Source organism: Erinaceus europaeus, chromosome 13 (genome assembly GCF_950295315.1).
Source record: "Erinaceus europaeus chromosome 13, mEriEur2.1, whole genome shotgun sequence".
In the NCBI taxonomy this organism is placed as follows: Eukaryota; Metazoa; Chordata; class Mammalia; order Eulipotyphla; family Erinaceidae; genus Erinaceus; species Erinaceus europaeus.
In genome coordinates, this window is record NC_080174.1 from 35,207,158 (window position 1) to 35,220,568 (window position 13,411).

General features: G+C 39.1%; 1 protein-coding gene across 1 annotated transcript in view; it reads right to left on the reverse strand.

The window, feature by feature from the left end:
- Positions 1 to 160: 160 nt before the first annotated feature.
- Positions 161 to 13,411, reverse strand: part of CFAP206 (cilia and flagella associated protein 206) — a 46,538-nt gene continuing 33,287 nt past the window's right edge. The window contains exons 8-11 of the mRNA XM_060205500.1: positions 12,392 to 12,511; positions 7,165 to 7,363; positions 3,905 to 4,045; positions 161 to 461 (exon numbers count right to left, since the gene is read on the reverse strand). Of these exons, the coding sequence (XP_060061483.1) occupies positions 235 to 461; positions 3,905 to 4,045; positions 7,165 to 7,363; positions 12,392 to 12,511 (687 nt within the window). The 3' untranslated portion in view covers positions 161 to 234. The remainder of the gene's footprint in view (positions 462 to 3,904; positions 4,046 to 7,164; positions 7,364 to 12,391; positions 12,512 to 13,411) is intronic.

Below are 13,411 nucleotides of genomic sequence, written 5' to 3' on the forward strand. Positions count from 1 at the left end.
AATTTCACATAAGAAAATATTGTAGTTTTAATTATTTATCTAAATGTAATGTTTCTAACTTAACCCAGTATAATTCATCAACTTGATTCTTGTTTTCATTTCTCCTTGTGCATGTCATTAGCTTTTATCTTTAGACACAAATCCCTCTCACATCTCACACTACCCTCACTCAATCCTTTCTAGGCCTTGACATGGGAATTAAGCTAAAGGAAAATGTAACTTGATCTTTACAAGTTAGTAAATTCTTAACATAATGGCCCTACTTACCTGAGAATATGGAACCAGGGTTTCAAACTGTTGATGAAGTTCTAGCAGCTGAATCAATTCTGCATTTTTTTTAGCCCTTTCTCTAATTAAATCAATGTATTTGTCAGGATTGTCTGCAAATGCATATGCAGCTTCTCTGCTGTTGAAAGTGTAGTATTTTTCTTTATATTTCAAAATTCCAATTGCTGGATTTCCTGAAAATTAAGAAAAGCAATCAGCATTAAGTCTGAGATATTAAATGACAGTAAATGACACTGATTTTATACTCACACTAGATATATTCCCTATACAGTCTGTCTTAACTTCAGTCTACCACTTGTGGTTTTAGTTTGCTAAAATGTCATAATTAGCAATTTTAAATAGTTTTTTGAAATTATGTTCTAAGTGAAATTACTATTAGTTTACATAAATATCCTTATTCTTAAAATATAATTTATTTAAAAATATTCACTATCTAAATAGAAAATGTTTAAAAATCTTTTTTTTAAATTGACACTAGGGTTGTTGCTAGTGTTTGTTGGCAGCACTACAAATCCACTACTCCAGCAGTCCTTTTTTTTCCACTTTTTTTTCTGCTTTGTTGTTGTTGTTGTTGGATAGGGCAGAGAGAAATTGAGGAGGTAAAGATAGAGAGGGAGAGAGAAAGATTGACACCTGCAGACCTGCTTCACTGCCCATGAAGCGACCCCCCTATAGGTAGGGAGCTGGGCTCAAAGCCGGATCCTTATGCCTGTCCTTGAGCTCTTTTTTTTTTTTTTTTTTTGCGTCCAGGGTTATCACTGGGCTCAGTGCCTGCACCACAAATGCGTTGCTCCTAGAGACTATTTTTCCCCTTTTGTTGCCCTTGTTTTATCGTTGTTGCCCTTGTTTTATCGTTGTTGTAGTTATTATTATTGTTGTTATTGATGTCATTGTTGGATAGGACAGAGAGTAGGGGAAGACAGAGGGAGAGAGAAAAATAGACACCTGCAGACCTACTTCACAGGTTACGACCACCCTGAATGCAGGTGTGGGGGGCGGGGCTCGAACTGGGATTCTGTCCCTGAGCTTCCTGCCATGTGCACTGAACCCGATGCGCCACCACCCGACCCCCAAATGTTGATATTTTTAATTAGGTGATCAGAGAAGACTGAATAAAATGAGAATGAAAGGTATTTATTTGAAGGACAGAGTTTTCCGATAGAGGAAATAACAAGCAGAAAGGTTTTGAGGTCAAAGTGGACTTAAGTATATCCAGATTGTTAGTGGGACTGGAGTTTCAAGTAAGGAAAAGAGTGGTAAGCAATAAATCAGTGAGATCATCTGCCAAGGATGCAGCTGACTGGTAAACCACAGCATTTATCACCTTTGGATTTAAGCCAGGTGATTTTAAGTCCCGGATGAAAGGACAGGTGTCCTTCAGAATTCCTCTGAGGTAATACATGTTCCAGTTGCACGAAAAATTATGCAATGAGTTGAAATAATGTAATAAATACAAATTAATCAATAGCAGTTTACTCAATGGATCCTTAAACCCAGTGTTTCACAAGTCCATCTACTTTTTATTTTTCCTTCTTTCTTAGATTTATTGTTGGTAGAAGCTGGAAAGAACCAGACAGTTCACCTGTTTGGACCTTTTGCTTTAAAAAATATGTATTTTATTAGTGATTTAATATTTATTTACAAAATTACAAGATCAGGGGGCTGGGCAGTAGCACACCGGGCTGAGTGCATATAGTACAAGAGCAAGGACCCTGCGCAAGGATCTTGGTTTGAGGCCCAGGCTCCCCACCTGCAAGGGACTCACTTCACAAGCAGTAAAGCAGGTCTGCAGGTGTCTATCTTCTTTTGCCCATCACTATCTTCCCCTCCTTTTTCAATTTCTCACTGTCCTATACTCCCCCCAAGATTGGAAAAAAAAATGGCCACAGGAGCAGTAGATTCGTAGTGCATGTACCAAGCCCCAGTGATAACCTTGGAGACAAATAATTAAATAACCAGGGTACAATTCCATATCTTTCCCACCACCAGAGTTCTGTGTCCCTATTCCTTCCATTAGAAACTGCATTAGTTCTACCAAGATCACAGATATTATTATTCCATTCTATTACTATTATTCTATAACTTTCTATCTACATTTATATTTATTTGTCAATTTTTCCTATGGTATTGCCTTGTGCCTCACCAGTGTGTCCTGGAACCTCACCTCCTCCAGAGCTCTACCCTACTAGGGAAAGACAGAAACACGTTGAGGTATGGATTCATCGGTCAACTCCCATGTCCAGTGGAAAAGCAATTACAGAAGCCAGACCTCCCACCTTCTGCACCCCATAGAGATCTTTGGTCCATACTCCCAGAGAGATAAATAATAGGGAAGCTTCCAGTGGAAGGGACAGGATACAGAACTCTGGTGGTGGGAATTGTATGGAATTGTATCCCTCTTATCCCACAATTATTAAATCACTAATAAATTTTTAACGACCTTTTGCTTTTTTTCACTTGGTCCACAGAATACAAGAAGTTTACTGAAAGTTAACAGTCCACTAATAGTGAAACTGGGACTGTAGTACAGGCTCTCCTGAATCCCAGACATAGCATTCTTCAACCACCTAAGCTACTTCATCTCACATCCTGCTTCTTTCTTGGTGTCTCTCTCATGACTCCCCTTCTTATTTAGGAGTGAAAGGGGAAGGGAGCAGAGATGGGGAGAAAAAGAAAGAAAGAAAGAAAGAAAGAAAGAAAGAAAGAAAGAAAGAAAGAAAGAAAGAAAGAAAGAAAGGAAGGAAGGAAGGAAGGAAGGAAGGAAGGGAGGGAAACAAAGAAAGAAAAGAGGGAAGAGAGGAAAAAGGAAGGAAAGGGCATGAAAAAGGTAAAGAAAAAGAACTTTATATTTAATCCCTTCTCACTTCTTCATGGCTCTTAATTGATTTTTCCCCAGTATTGATGACCCTTAAAACATCTCAAAATACTATTCTCTCAGTACCCTATGGTAAATATTTTATACCACCGTTCCATTTAAGACCGTAAGTATGTGTCAATTTGTGAGTTCTTGAGCATATATAATGGGGGGTGAGGGCTGGGAGTGGTGAGGAAATTTTTTCTGCCAAAGACCATTTAGATATTTATAACATCATTTGCAGGCCATAAAAAATTAATCAACATAAAAATGAGCACTTAGTGTTGATATGAAAAAGCTCCAGTTGCCGAGTTGTACCCCTCCTGCCCTATGGTTTTGTTAATTAATCCTTTCTTTAATAAAAAATAAATAAATAAATTAAAAAAAAAAAAAAAGCTCCAGTTGCCTTAGCAGGGTCAGAGCAAATGATTTCAAAGGTTGTATACAACCCACAGGTTAGCTGTCTCTCACCACTGTGGTATACACACATTCCCAATAATTCTTTGTTATAAAAATTTAACACATAAGAGAAGAATGGTTTCTTTTTTTCAACTAGATGCACACATAAATGTAGAATATAGAAGTAAATAAGGAACAAGTCTGTGCCATAGTGATGCTCTGGTTTTCTCTCTGCTCTATCAAGAAATAAATCTAAAAAAGAAAGTGAGAGAAAAAGAAAGAGAGAGAGAAAGATTGAGAAAGAGGGATGAAAGAAAGAAAAAGGAAAAGGGGAAGTAGCAATATATGATTTCCATGTTATACCTGGGAGAAGAAGACCATCTTTTTCAGCAAATGTGTAGGCACAAAATCCCCGATACTGAATTAATAATTTGTCAAAATTTGCTGTCATTTCCGGAAAAAGCCATTCCAGTTTTCTGAAATCTGCTGAATGTACTCTTTCTTCTAAAATGAAAGAAAGGGTGAGAAGTACTGCATCGGTGAGAAGAATAAACAACCCTAAGGCATAAACAAAAGAAACTGACTGCTGTGTAACTCAAACAGAGGTAGAAGGGGCAGGAAGAGATAGCACTAGCTTTATAGTGCAGTAGGCTTTCATGCCACAGGCACCAGAGGTCCGTAGTCAATCTCAGGCACTACCTTAAATCAGAGCTAAGCAATGCTCTAGTAGTAGCAGTAACAATAATAACAGTAGCAATAAAGTCAAATAAACTTGTATTCAAGAGGCTGTAGCTCTTAAAAACATTCTATGGGAACAATAATTTGAATATGATGCCCTATACACCAAAGACTATTGTTTCTTGAAATAGTTAACTATGAAGTTGAGCAAGAAAACTCAATTTAAGCAACTTAATTTTGATAACATGTCATACAATTTTCATTCTCCTTTTTAAAAATATTTTTATTTACGATTGGATAAAGATAGAAAGAAATTGAGAGGGGAGGCAGAACAGAGAGACACCTGCAGCACTGCTTTACCACCTGCTGGTGGGCACCAAACTTTCCTCCTGCTGGTGGGCACCAAGGACTTGAACCTAGGTCCTTGTGCACCGTAATGTGTGTGCTCAACTGTCTGGCCCCAATTTTCATTCTTTACACTTAAATCTCCTCAATGTTGATTTACTTATTCACACTTGATAAGCAGGATAATTATTTAATTTTTTTTCATTTTCCCTTTTGTTGCCGTTTTTTTTTTTTATTGTTGTAGCTATGTTGTTTTTATTGATGTCATTGTTGTTAGATAGGACAGAGAGAAATGGAGAGAGGAGGGGAAGACAGAAAGGGGGAGAGAAAGATAGACACCTGCATAGCTGCTTCACCGTCTGTGAAGCGACTCCCCTGCAGGTGGGGAACCAGGGGCTCAAACTGGTCCTTGCGCTTTGCACCATGTGCCCTTAACCTGCTGCGCTAGTGTCCAACTCCCCAGTAAGCAGAATAATTTTAATATAAATAAAAACATATTTATAAAAATTACTTCACCAAGTTTCTTAGTTTTCACACTCCTACCTACACTCTACACTCAGTGCCTTGTTCTTAGTAAAACAGTGACCTTGTAGCTCAAACTAGAAGTAAATGCATATCTTGGGGGAAAAATAAACTCCACTTTTCCTTTAATTCCTGAAAGTGTTAGATGCTATCAAAAAGTAGCAACAATAAATTCCTTCAGAAAAACACTGGGTCTCTTAACTTACTAGATCAGTAACTTGATAGTGTCCTAGTGAATATGCCGTTTTGATATATGGCTGGAAATGACAAGTCTAAGTTTAAGATTCTAAGAAAAAGGTCTTACATATATGGCTTAGTTAAGCATCTGTTGTTAAAATGACTAACTTTTCATTCTGTCTTTGCATAAGTATGTTATTTATTAAAATTAGGTGAATAGGAAAAACTGTAACTATGCTTCTGAGCATCTTTGACTTATATTTTAGACTTCATTTATTCTAGTAGTTTAAGAGTGAATATTGCTGCCACATTTTTATTTTATACTTTTACAAAAAAATTACAAAGGGAATACAAAGAGTAAATTTCAACTTTAAAAAAAAAATTTCTCTTTTTAAATGATACCTCAAACTCCAGACTCTATTTTGACATTTACTCATGATTTTTAAGTTCTCTTTAAAAACAGATTTAATATAACAATAGGAGCTATTTTCTATTAAGACAGTAGTGACAGAAAGGGTAAAAAGTTTATTGGGGCCAAGTGGTGGTACAACTGTTTGAGCGCACACATTACCATGAGCAAGGACCAGGGTCGAAGCCCCCAGTCCCCACCTGCAGGGGGAAAGCTTCAGTAGTGGTGAAGCAAATGCTTCTGGTCTCTCTCTCTATCTCTTATCTCCCCCTCTCAAATTGTCTGTCCTATTAAATGAAGAAAAAAAAAGGGCACCTAGCCCCATCAATAACCCTGGTGGCAATTAAAAAAAAAAAGGTTATTTATTAATAGAGCCTTTCTAGAATAATCAATACTTCTCTTAAAGGATTTAATATAAGCACTGTTAAACTTACATGAATAAAATGTGTTGAATTAAATTCAAACCTGCAAAAAGGGAGATATGAGGCAAATAGCATTCCAATGAAATAGAGCAAGCAATATGCCTAGGAATAAATATCTTCTACAAATCTATAATAAAGTCACAACAGAAAATCTTTTTTTTTTTTGCCTCCAGGGTTATTACTGGGGTGCAGTGCCTGCACTATGAATCCACTGCTCCTGGAGACCATTTTTTTCCCCGTTTGTTGCCCTTGTTGTTTTATCATTGTTATTGTTATTATTATTGTTGTTGCTGCTGTCGTTGGATAAGACAGAGAGAAATTGAGAGAGATGGGGAAGACAGAGAGGGGGAGAGAAAGATAGACACCTGCAGACTTGCTTCATTGTCTGTGAATCGACTCCCGTGCAGGCGGGGAGCCGGGGGCTTGAACCGGGATCCTTACACAGAAAATCAGTTTTAAGCAAACACTAACAGTAACACTGGGAAATGGTGCTAGATAACCAGATAGTCAGTTGCTATATTGAGTATTTTGCTTTCTACATTGTAAAAAAAAAAACAAAAAAAAAACACTAGAACTCTTATAATCAAGAAAGATGGTTATTACTTTATCAGAATGATGTAACAGTAGCTGTTTCTGATTTTTTCAAATATAGAGATAGTTCCCCCCCGCCCAGCATACTGAACCTAGGACCTTGAAGCCACAAACATGAAAATGTTTTTGCGTAAGCATTATGCTGGCTCCCTGACCCAATAATAACATTTTAAAAATATTTTTTTTTTATTATTTTTTGAACTTTATTTTCTTTGATAGAACAGAAAGAATTTGAGAGTATAGAGGAGAGGGAGAGAAAGACAAAGAGACACCTGCAGTACTACTTCACCAACTGTGACATTTTCCCCCTGCAGGTAGGGACTAGAAAATTGAACCCAGGTCCTTGTGCATGGTAATACAATGCATTTAACCAGGTGTGCCACCATCCAGCCCTAATAGTAACATTTTAACACAAAAGGAGGATTTTATTCTAGAGGCAAGTTAAAGAGGAAGTGGAAGCAAAGGATGGTTTCCATTACCCATGTGTTCTTTCATTCTAACAATGTCAGTTTTCACTGTCACTCCACGAAGAAGCTCTTGCATTATTTTCTCTGGAAATAGTTGTTCATGAGATCCCAGAAATGGCTCAAGGTGAGTGGTTAAATTACTGAGAACACTAATCAAAACAACTTCATCTTGAAAGCCAGTCCACAGATTGGAAAGTGCAATAAAGATGGGCTGAGAAGAGAAAAAACATGTTCAAAAAGTAACTGCTTTAAAACACAGTTTCAAGTCTCTCTGCTCCTAAAAGTAAAACTTTTCATTTGTAAGCAAACTAATTCTTCCTTAATTACAAGTGTGATTGATGAAGTTAGATAATATAGATAGATACTAAATTCATCAATTATGAGAAAAAAAAACTAGAATTTAGTTTTATGGCATTTTATTTTGGTTAAGATTGTCACAAAATTAATTTTAAAAGTCAAATATATAGACCAGGGAGAACAGAAGCAACTGGTAGCACAGCTATATACAAGATGCTGGGTATTATACAGCAAACCCTAAAAAAGGGACTTTTCAAAGTTAACCCAATCACCAAATAATGTGATGATAACAATAACTATCCATTGTCTTCTTGAACCCTAAGACATCAGGGACATCACATTTCCACTACAGAGCCTATATTACCCCCAGTCCTGGAACCTTAGGGTGGGGCACACTTTCCTGCATGCTTCTCTCAATTCAAATCAAATAATATTGCATCCATGGATCGCAGTTGCCACCAGGTTCCGGATGCCAGCATGATGCCGACCAGACTTCCCTGGACATACAACCCCACCAATGTGTACTGGAGCTCCACTTCCCCAGAGACTCACCCTACTAGGGAAAGAGAGAGGCACACTGGGAGTATGGATTGACCAGTCAACACCCATGTTCAATGGGGAAGCAATTACAGAAGCCAGACTTTCCACCTTCTGCAACCCACAAGGACCCTGGGTCTATACTCCCAGAGGGATAGAGAATGGGAAAGCTATCAGGGGAGGGGGTGGGATATGGAGATCAGGTGGTGGGAATTGTGTGGAACTGTATCCCTCTTATCCTATGGTTTTGTTAATGTCTCCTTTCTTAAATAAAAAAAAATAAGATTGAAAAAAAGAAGTAATAAAAAAGTCAAATATACCTGATCATCTAAAAATGATTTCTAACTGCTTCACCAAAGGATAAGAGGAGGAGCCAGGCAGTGGCACACCTAGGAGGAGTGCTCACATTACAATGCACAAAGTACTGGGTTCAAGCCACTGATCCCTACCTGGAAGGGGGAAGACCTTTCAGAACTTCTTTCAGGGCAGGCTTGGTGGTAGTTGATTCTTTCAACTGTTGCTAGTCTGAGAAGGTTTTTATGCCTCCATCTAGTCTGAATGACAGTCTAGCAGGATACAGTATTCTTGGTTGAAAGCCTTTCTCATTGAGCACTCGATAGATATCTTACCATTGGCCTGTAGTGTTTGTGTGGAGAAGTCTGCTGCTAATCTTAAGGGTTTTCCTCTGTAAGTGACTCTTTGTTTTTCTTTTGCAGCCTTAAGGATCCTTTCTTTTTTTTTTTTAAATATTTTATTTTCTTTATTTATTCCCTTTTGTTGCCCTTGTTGTTTTATTGTTGTAGTTATTATTGTTGTTGTCATCATTGTTGGATAGGACAGAGAGAAATGGAGAGAGGAGGGGAAGACAGAGAGGAGGAGAGAAAGATAGACACCTGCAGACCTGCTTCACCGCCTGTGAAGCAACTCCCCTGCAGGTGGGGAGCCGGGGTTCGAACCGGGATCCTTATGCCGGTCCTTGTGCTTTGCGCCACCTGCGCTTAACCCGCTGTGCTACAGCCCGACTCCCGATCCTTTCTTTTTTTAAAAATTTTTTTATTTATAAGAAGAAAACATTGACAAAACCAATTCCCACTACCAGATCTCTGTATATCATCCCCTCCCCACTGATAGCTTTCCTATTCTTTAATTCTCTGGGAGTATGGACCCAAGATCATTGTGGGATGCAGAAAGTTGAAGGTCTGACTTCTGTAATTGCTTCCCCACTGAACATGGGCATTGACAGGTTGATCCATACTCCCAGCATGTCTCTCTCTCTCACTAGTGGGGAATGGCTCTGGGGAAGCAGAGCTCCAAGGCACACTGGTGGGGGTGTCTATCCAGGGAAGTCTGGTCGCATCCTGCTAGCATCTGGAACCTGGTGGCTGAAAAGAGAATTAACATACAAAGCCAAACAAATTGTTGAACAATCATGGACCTAATGGCTGAAATAGTGCAGATGAAGTGTTGGGGGTCCTCCATTCTGTAGATAGCTAATAGGCATATTTTAGTTATATTTCAAAGGGCCTGTAGCTATACTAGTGGGTTTTTTTTTTCACCTGAACCTGAAATCTGATTTGCAGGTGGATTCTAATTATTGTCTGGGGAGATGATGTTATGACTGGGAAAAGGAACAGGAAGCTGGATCATGGAAGAGAGTAGCTCCCTAATATGGAAAAGGGGTATAAGTATTACTATAAACCCCATCGATTTGATGTGATCTGGATCCTATAATTAGCTTAGGAGCCTGTGTGACCTCTTCGTCCCATGTAGAACTGAGCTCACATTCTGTGGTCATGAGTAGGAACATTCCATGCTACCCCAGTATAGACCCATCTCCCTCAGGTGTATCATAGAGTATGTTGTCCATTCTCCCACTGGTCCTTGCTCTTTGCTCCACGTGCACTTAATCGCTGCACTACCGCCCAACTCCCGATCTTGCTAATTCTGTCTTCAGCCTCATTTATTCTATTCTCTCTCCCCTCTACTGTTTCTGGAGTTCATCTATTTTGTTATAGTGTTTTGATACTGTTTTAATTTGTTCAGCTAGCCGTGTTCTTAGCTCAGCTATTTCAGCTTTCAGCTCTCTAATAACCTTGAGATAATTAGTGTTTTCTTCCAGAGTCTCATTTGTTGTTTTTGCATTTCCAATGACAATTCTTTCAAACTCTTTATTTGCTATTTCCTTAACAAGGATTTGGATGTTGACCTCACTATTTTGTAGTTCAACCTTTGGGGGGCTTTTAGCTGGACTCTTGTCCTTGTTCATTTCTATAATATTCCTTCTTGTTGGTTTAACCATTCTATATGGTATGTTATGAGTTCCCTTTCTTAGTACTTGTCAAATTACTGATCACTCTTGCCTGGACTGACTTGTGTCTAAGTAAGGAACTTAAAGAGTTCACACTTGTGGAAATTTACAATTGTTTCAGTATTATTTCAATCCCTGAGTTGGAGAACAGAGTCTGTTAAATGCCTCTTTTGTTCTTTTTCTTCCTTGCAGGCCATGGGAGCCTGAGGGCTTTTAAAGTATAAGTAGGCTTCTTAGCTTAATCACTCAATACTGACCAGAAGATAAAGCAGGGTGGGAGAGAGATAGCACAGTGATAATAGAGACTCTCACACCCCAAGCATCCAAAGTTTCAGGCTTAATTCAGCTTCTCTGCCAAGGTGATCAGCACTGCTGGGCCCTGTGAGTTTCTAAACAAGTCCCATTTATAGTCCGTAGGTTCTGAGGCAATTATTCAGCATTTTTTCATCCAAAGAACAATGTGGAAAGCCTCCCACCACACAGCCACACTGCTAGGCCACCAAGGTGTAGCTCTTGTACTGAGTTTCCTGGTCCATTCTCTGTTCCCAGATGTCAGCACAGGAGCGGATATCTTTGGCCACCCTGTCCAACGCTTGACGTCTCATCACCCAATCTGGTCCCCTATGCCTACACTGAACTTCTCTGTTCCAGTCTCTTGGAAACAGAGTTGGCAGTCAGCTGAGGTAAAGAACAAACACCTCATCACAGACCCCTGCAAGCGTCAACCCGGCTTTGACCTAGCACGTTATGATTGGGCCCTCCTCAATCACTATCGAACAGGCCATGGCCGGTGCGCCGCTATGTTCCATCGCTGGGAAGCCAGAGACGACCCGAACTGCCCCTGCGGCTACAGACAGACTATGACCCACATAGTCAACGACTGCCACCTCTCCAGATTCAAAGGGGGTCTCGAAACTTTACATCAGGCTCAACCTGACGCTGTTGACTGGCTACGGAAGAAGGGCAAACGCTAGAAGAGGAAGCACAGGAGCTCTCCCCCTGCTGCTCCTGTCTCTGATGGTAGTAGCAATGGAGACTCATAGTTGCATTTGGTGAGTCTTAGGGGAGTCCTCTCCTCCCTTCAGTGGTCTTTTTGTTGGTAGAACAGACTGGAGGTGGTGCCTCAACTGGTAAACTGCCATACTGTTATCAGCCGCTCAATTTCTCCTTAGGCTCCTCCCTGTCCATGAGCTACACGTGTTTGCACTCACTGGTGGTTTGGTGGGTTCATAAAGTTGTTCTAGACCTGCCTTGTTAAGGTCCCAGGTGGTCTTCTTTAGTATCCTTGAAGAAATACTTTTTATTCATATTAAAAGCCACTGATTTATAGAAGAATTTTTAAAATGCATCAATCCCTACTTATAAGTGAAATACTGTATTCTTTTGCTCTTTAGTTTTGACACCAATTTTTGGGAATGACTACAAAAAATTAGCAGAGTCTGAAATACTCTATAAAACATTGCATGTGCAATTATTGAAAGATAAGAGACAAAGAGGCAGAAACAGACTGAGAATGAAAGACTACAGCACTGAAACTTCCTTCAGTGTGGTGGGGCCAGGTTCAAACCTCAGTCAGGCACTTGGTAAAGCAGTGCACTATCCAAATAGCTATTTTGCCAGCACTGCATATGTATTTTGTATCAACTTGTGGCTACTAGATTTACCGAAAAGATGGTATAGATAATCAGAAATTCAGTAGGAGCACAGACCTATAAAATTTTGCTTAAGTAAACAAAGTAATTATCATCACTTTTTAGAAAGCTCACAAGTTACATTACCTCTTTGAAGAAAGCAATTTCTACCCAGTGATTGTGAACACATTTTCAGCACTGTACTGTGTATTATTTTATTACTATAACCAACACTTATATTATGGCTATTATAATATATATCTGCATTTCCTTTAATACTAATTACATGTGAAAATAAGTTTCAGACTGCTTATATTATCACTACAACAAAATCATAAAGAATAAAATCAACTTGTTTAAACCCCATTTTTAGAAATCAAATGTAATTACAATGATTGATGATGTCACTCCATAGGACTTAAAAGTATATTCCAAAGAAGGTGAAAAGTTAGTAACAAATACTTACAAAGACTTGTGATGTGGGAACAGCCGTCTTTGCTTTCACTGTCGTTTTTAATTGTTCCAGGTAGGCTTTTAACTGCTGTATCATCATTTCCACTTCTTGAGCACAAGTAATTATATCTGACTAAGAAAACATATTTGAATTCATGTTTTTGTAAATAAAAATCAGACATATTTTTAAGGCCTGACTCTTCCCCACATTCCTTTCAGGTAAAAGCAAACTCAGTGAGAGTGGGACCCAGTGGCTATGGTGCCCCAGCTCCAAGATCAGCACCATAAAGATGGTGCTCCAGAAATACTTAGTGAATGGATGGAGATTTTTATCTTTTAAAATATTTTAAAAGTACTGGCTCAGGGCCAGTACTATGAATACACTGTTTCTGGTGGCCTTTTTCTTTCTTTCTCCGCCTCCTCTTCTTTGATAGAAAATGAGAGGGGAAGGTAGACAGAGAGAGAGGGAGAGAAAGCCAGACACCTGCAAACCTACTCCACCACTAGTGAAGTGACTAACCTGCAGGTGGGGAACCAGGGGGTCAAACCTTGCATGGGTCCTCCTCGTGCTTCCTACTACTTGTGCTTAGCCCAGTACACCACCTCCTAAACCCCTTAAGATGTTTTATTTACTCATTTATTGGGTCGCTACAGAAAGAAACAGATGGAAGGGGAAGATAGGAAGAAAGAGAGACACCTGCAGTATTGCTTCACCGCTCATAAAGCTTCCTCCCTGCAGGTGGGGACAGGGCTCTTGAACACTGGTCCTTGAACATGGTTACATGACCTGGCCCTTGGATGGAATTTTTAAAACATTGTGGTTAGTGTGGCCTAGGAAATGATGCAATGGATAAATGGTTGAATTCTCAACCATAAGACCCTGAGTTCAACTCCCAGTATTGCAGAATGATGCTCTGATTCTCTCTCTCACTTGCTGCTGTCTCATAAATAAATCTTTTAGAAAAAAGAACTACAGTTGCGATATTTTTCTCAAAATGTGTAAAGACATTATTTTATATTCAATATAATATAT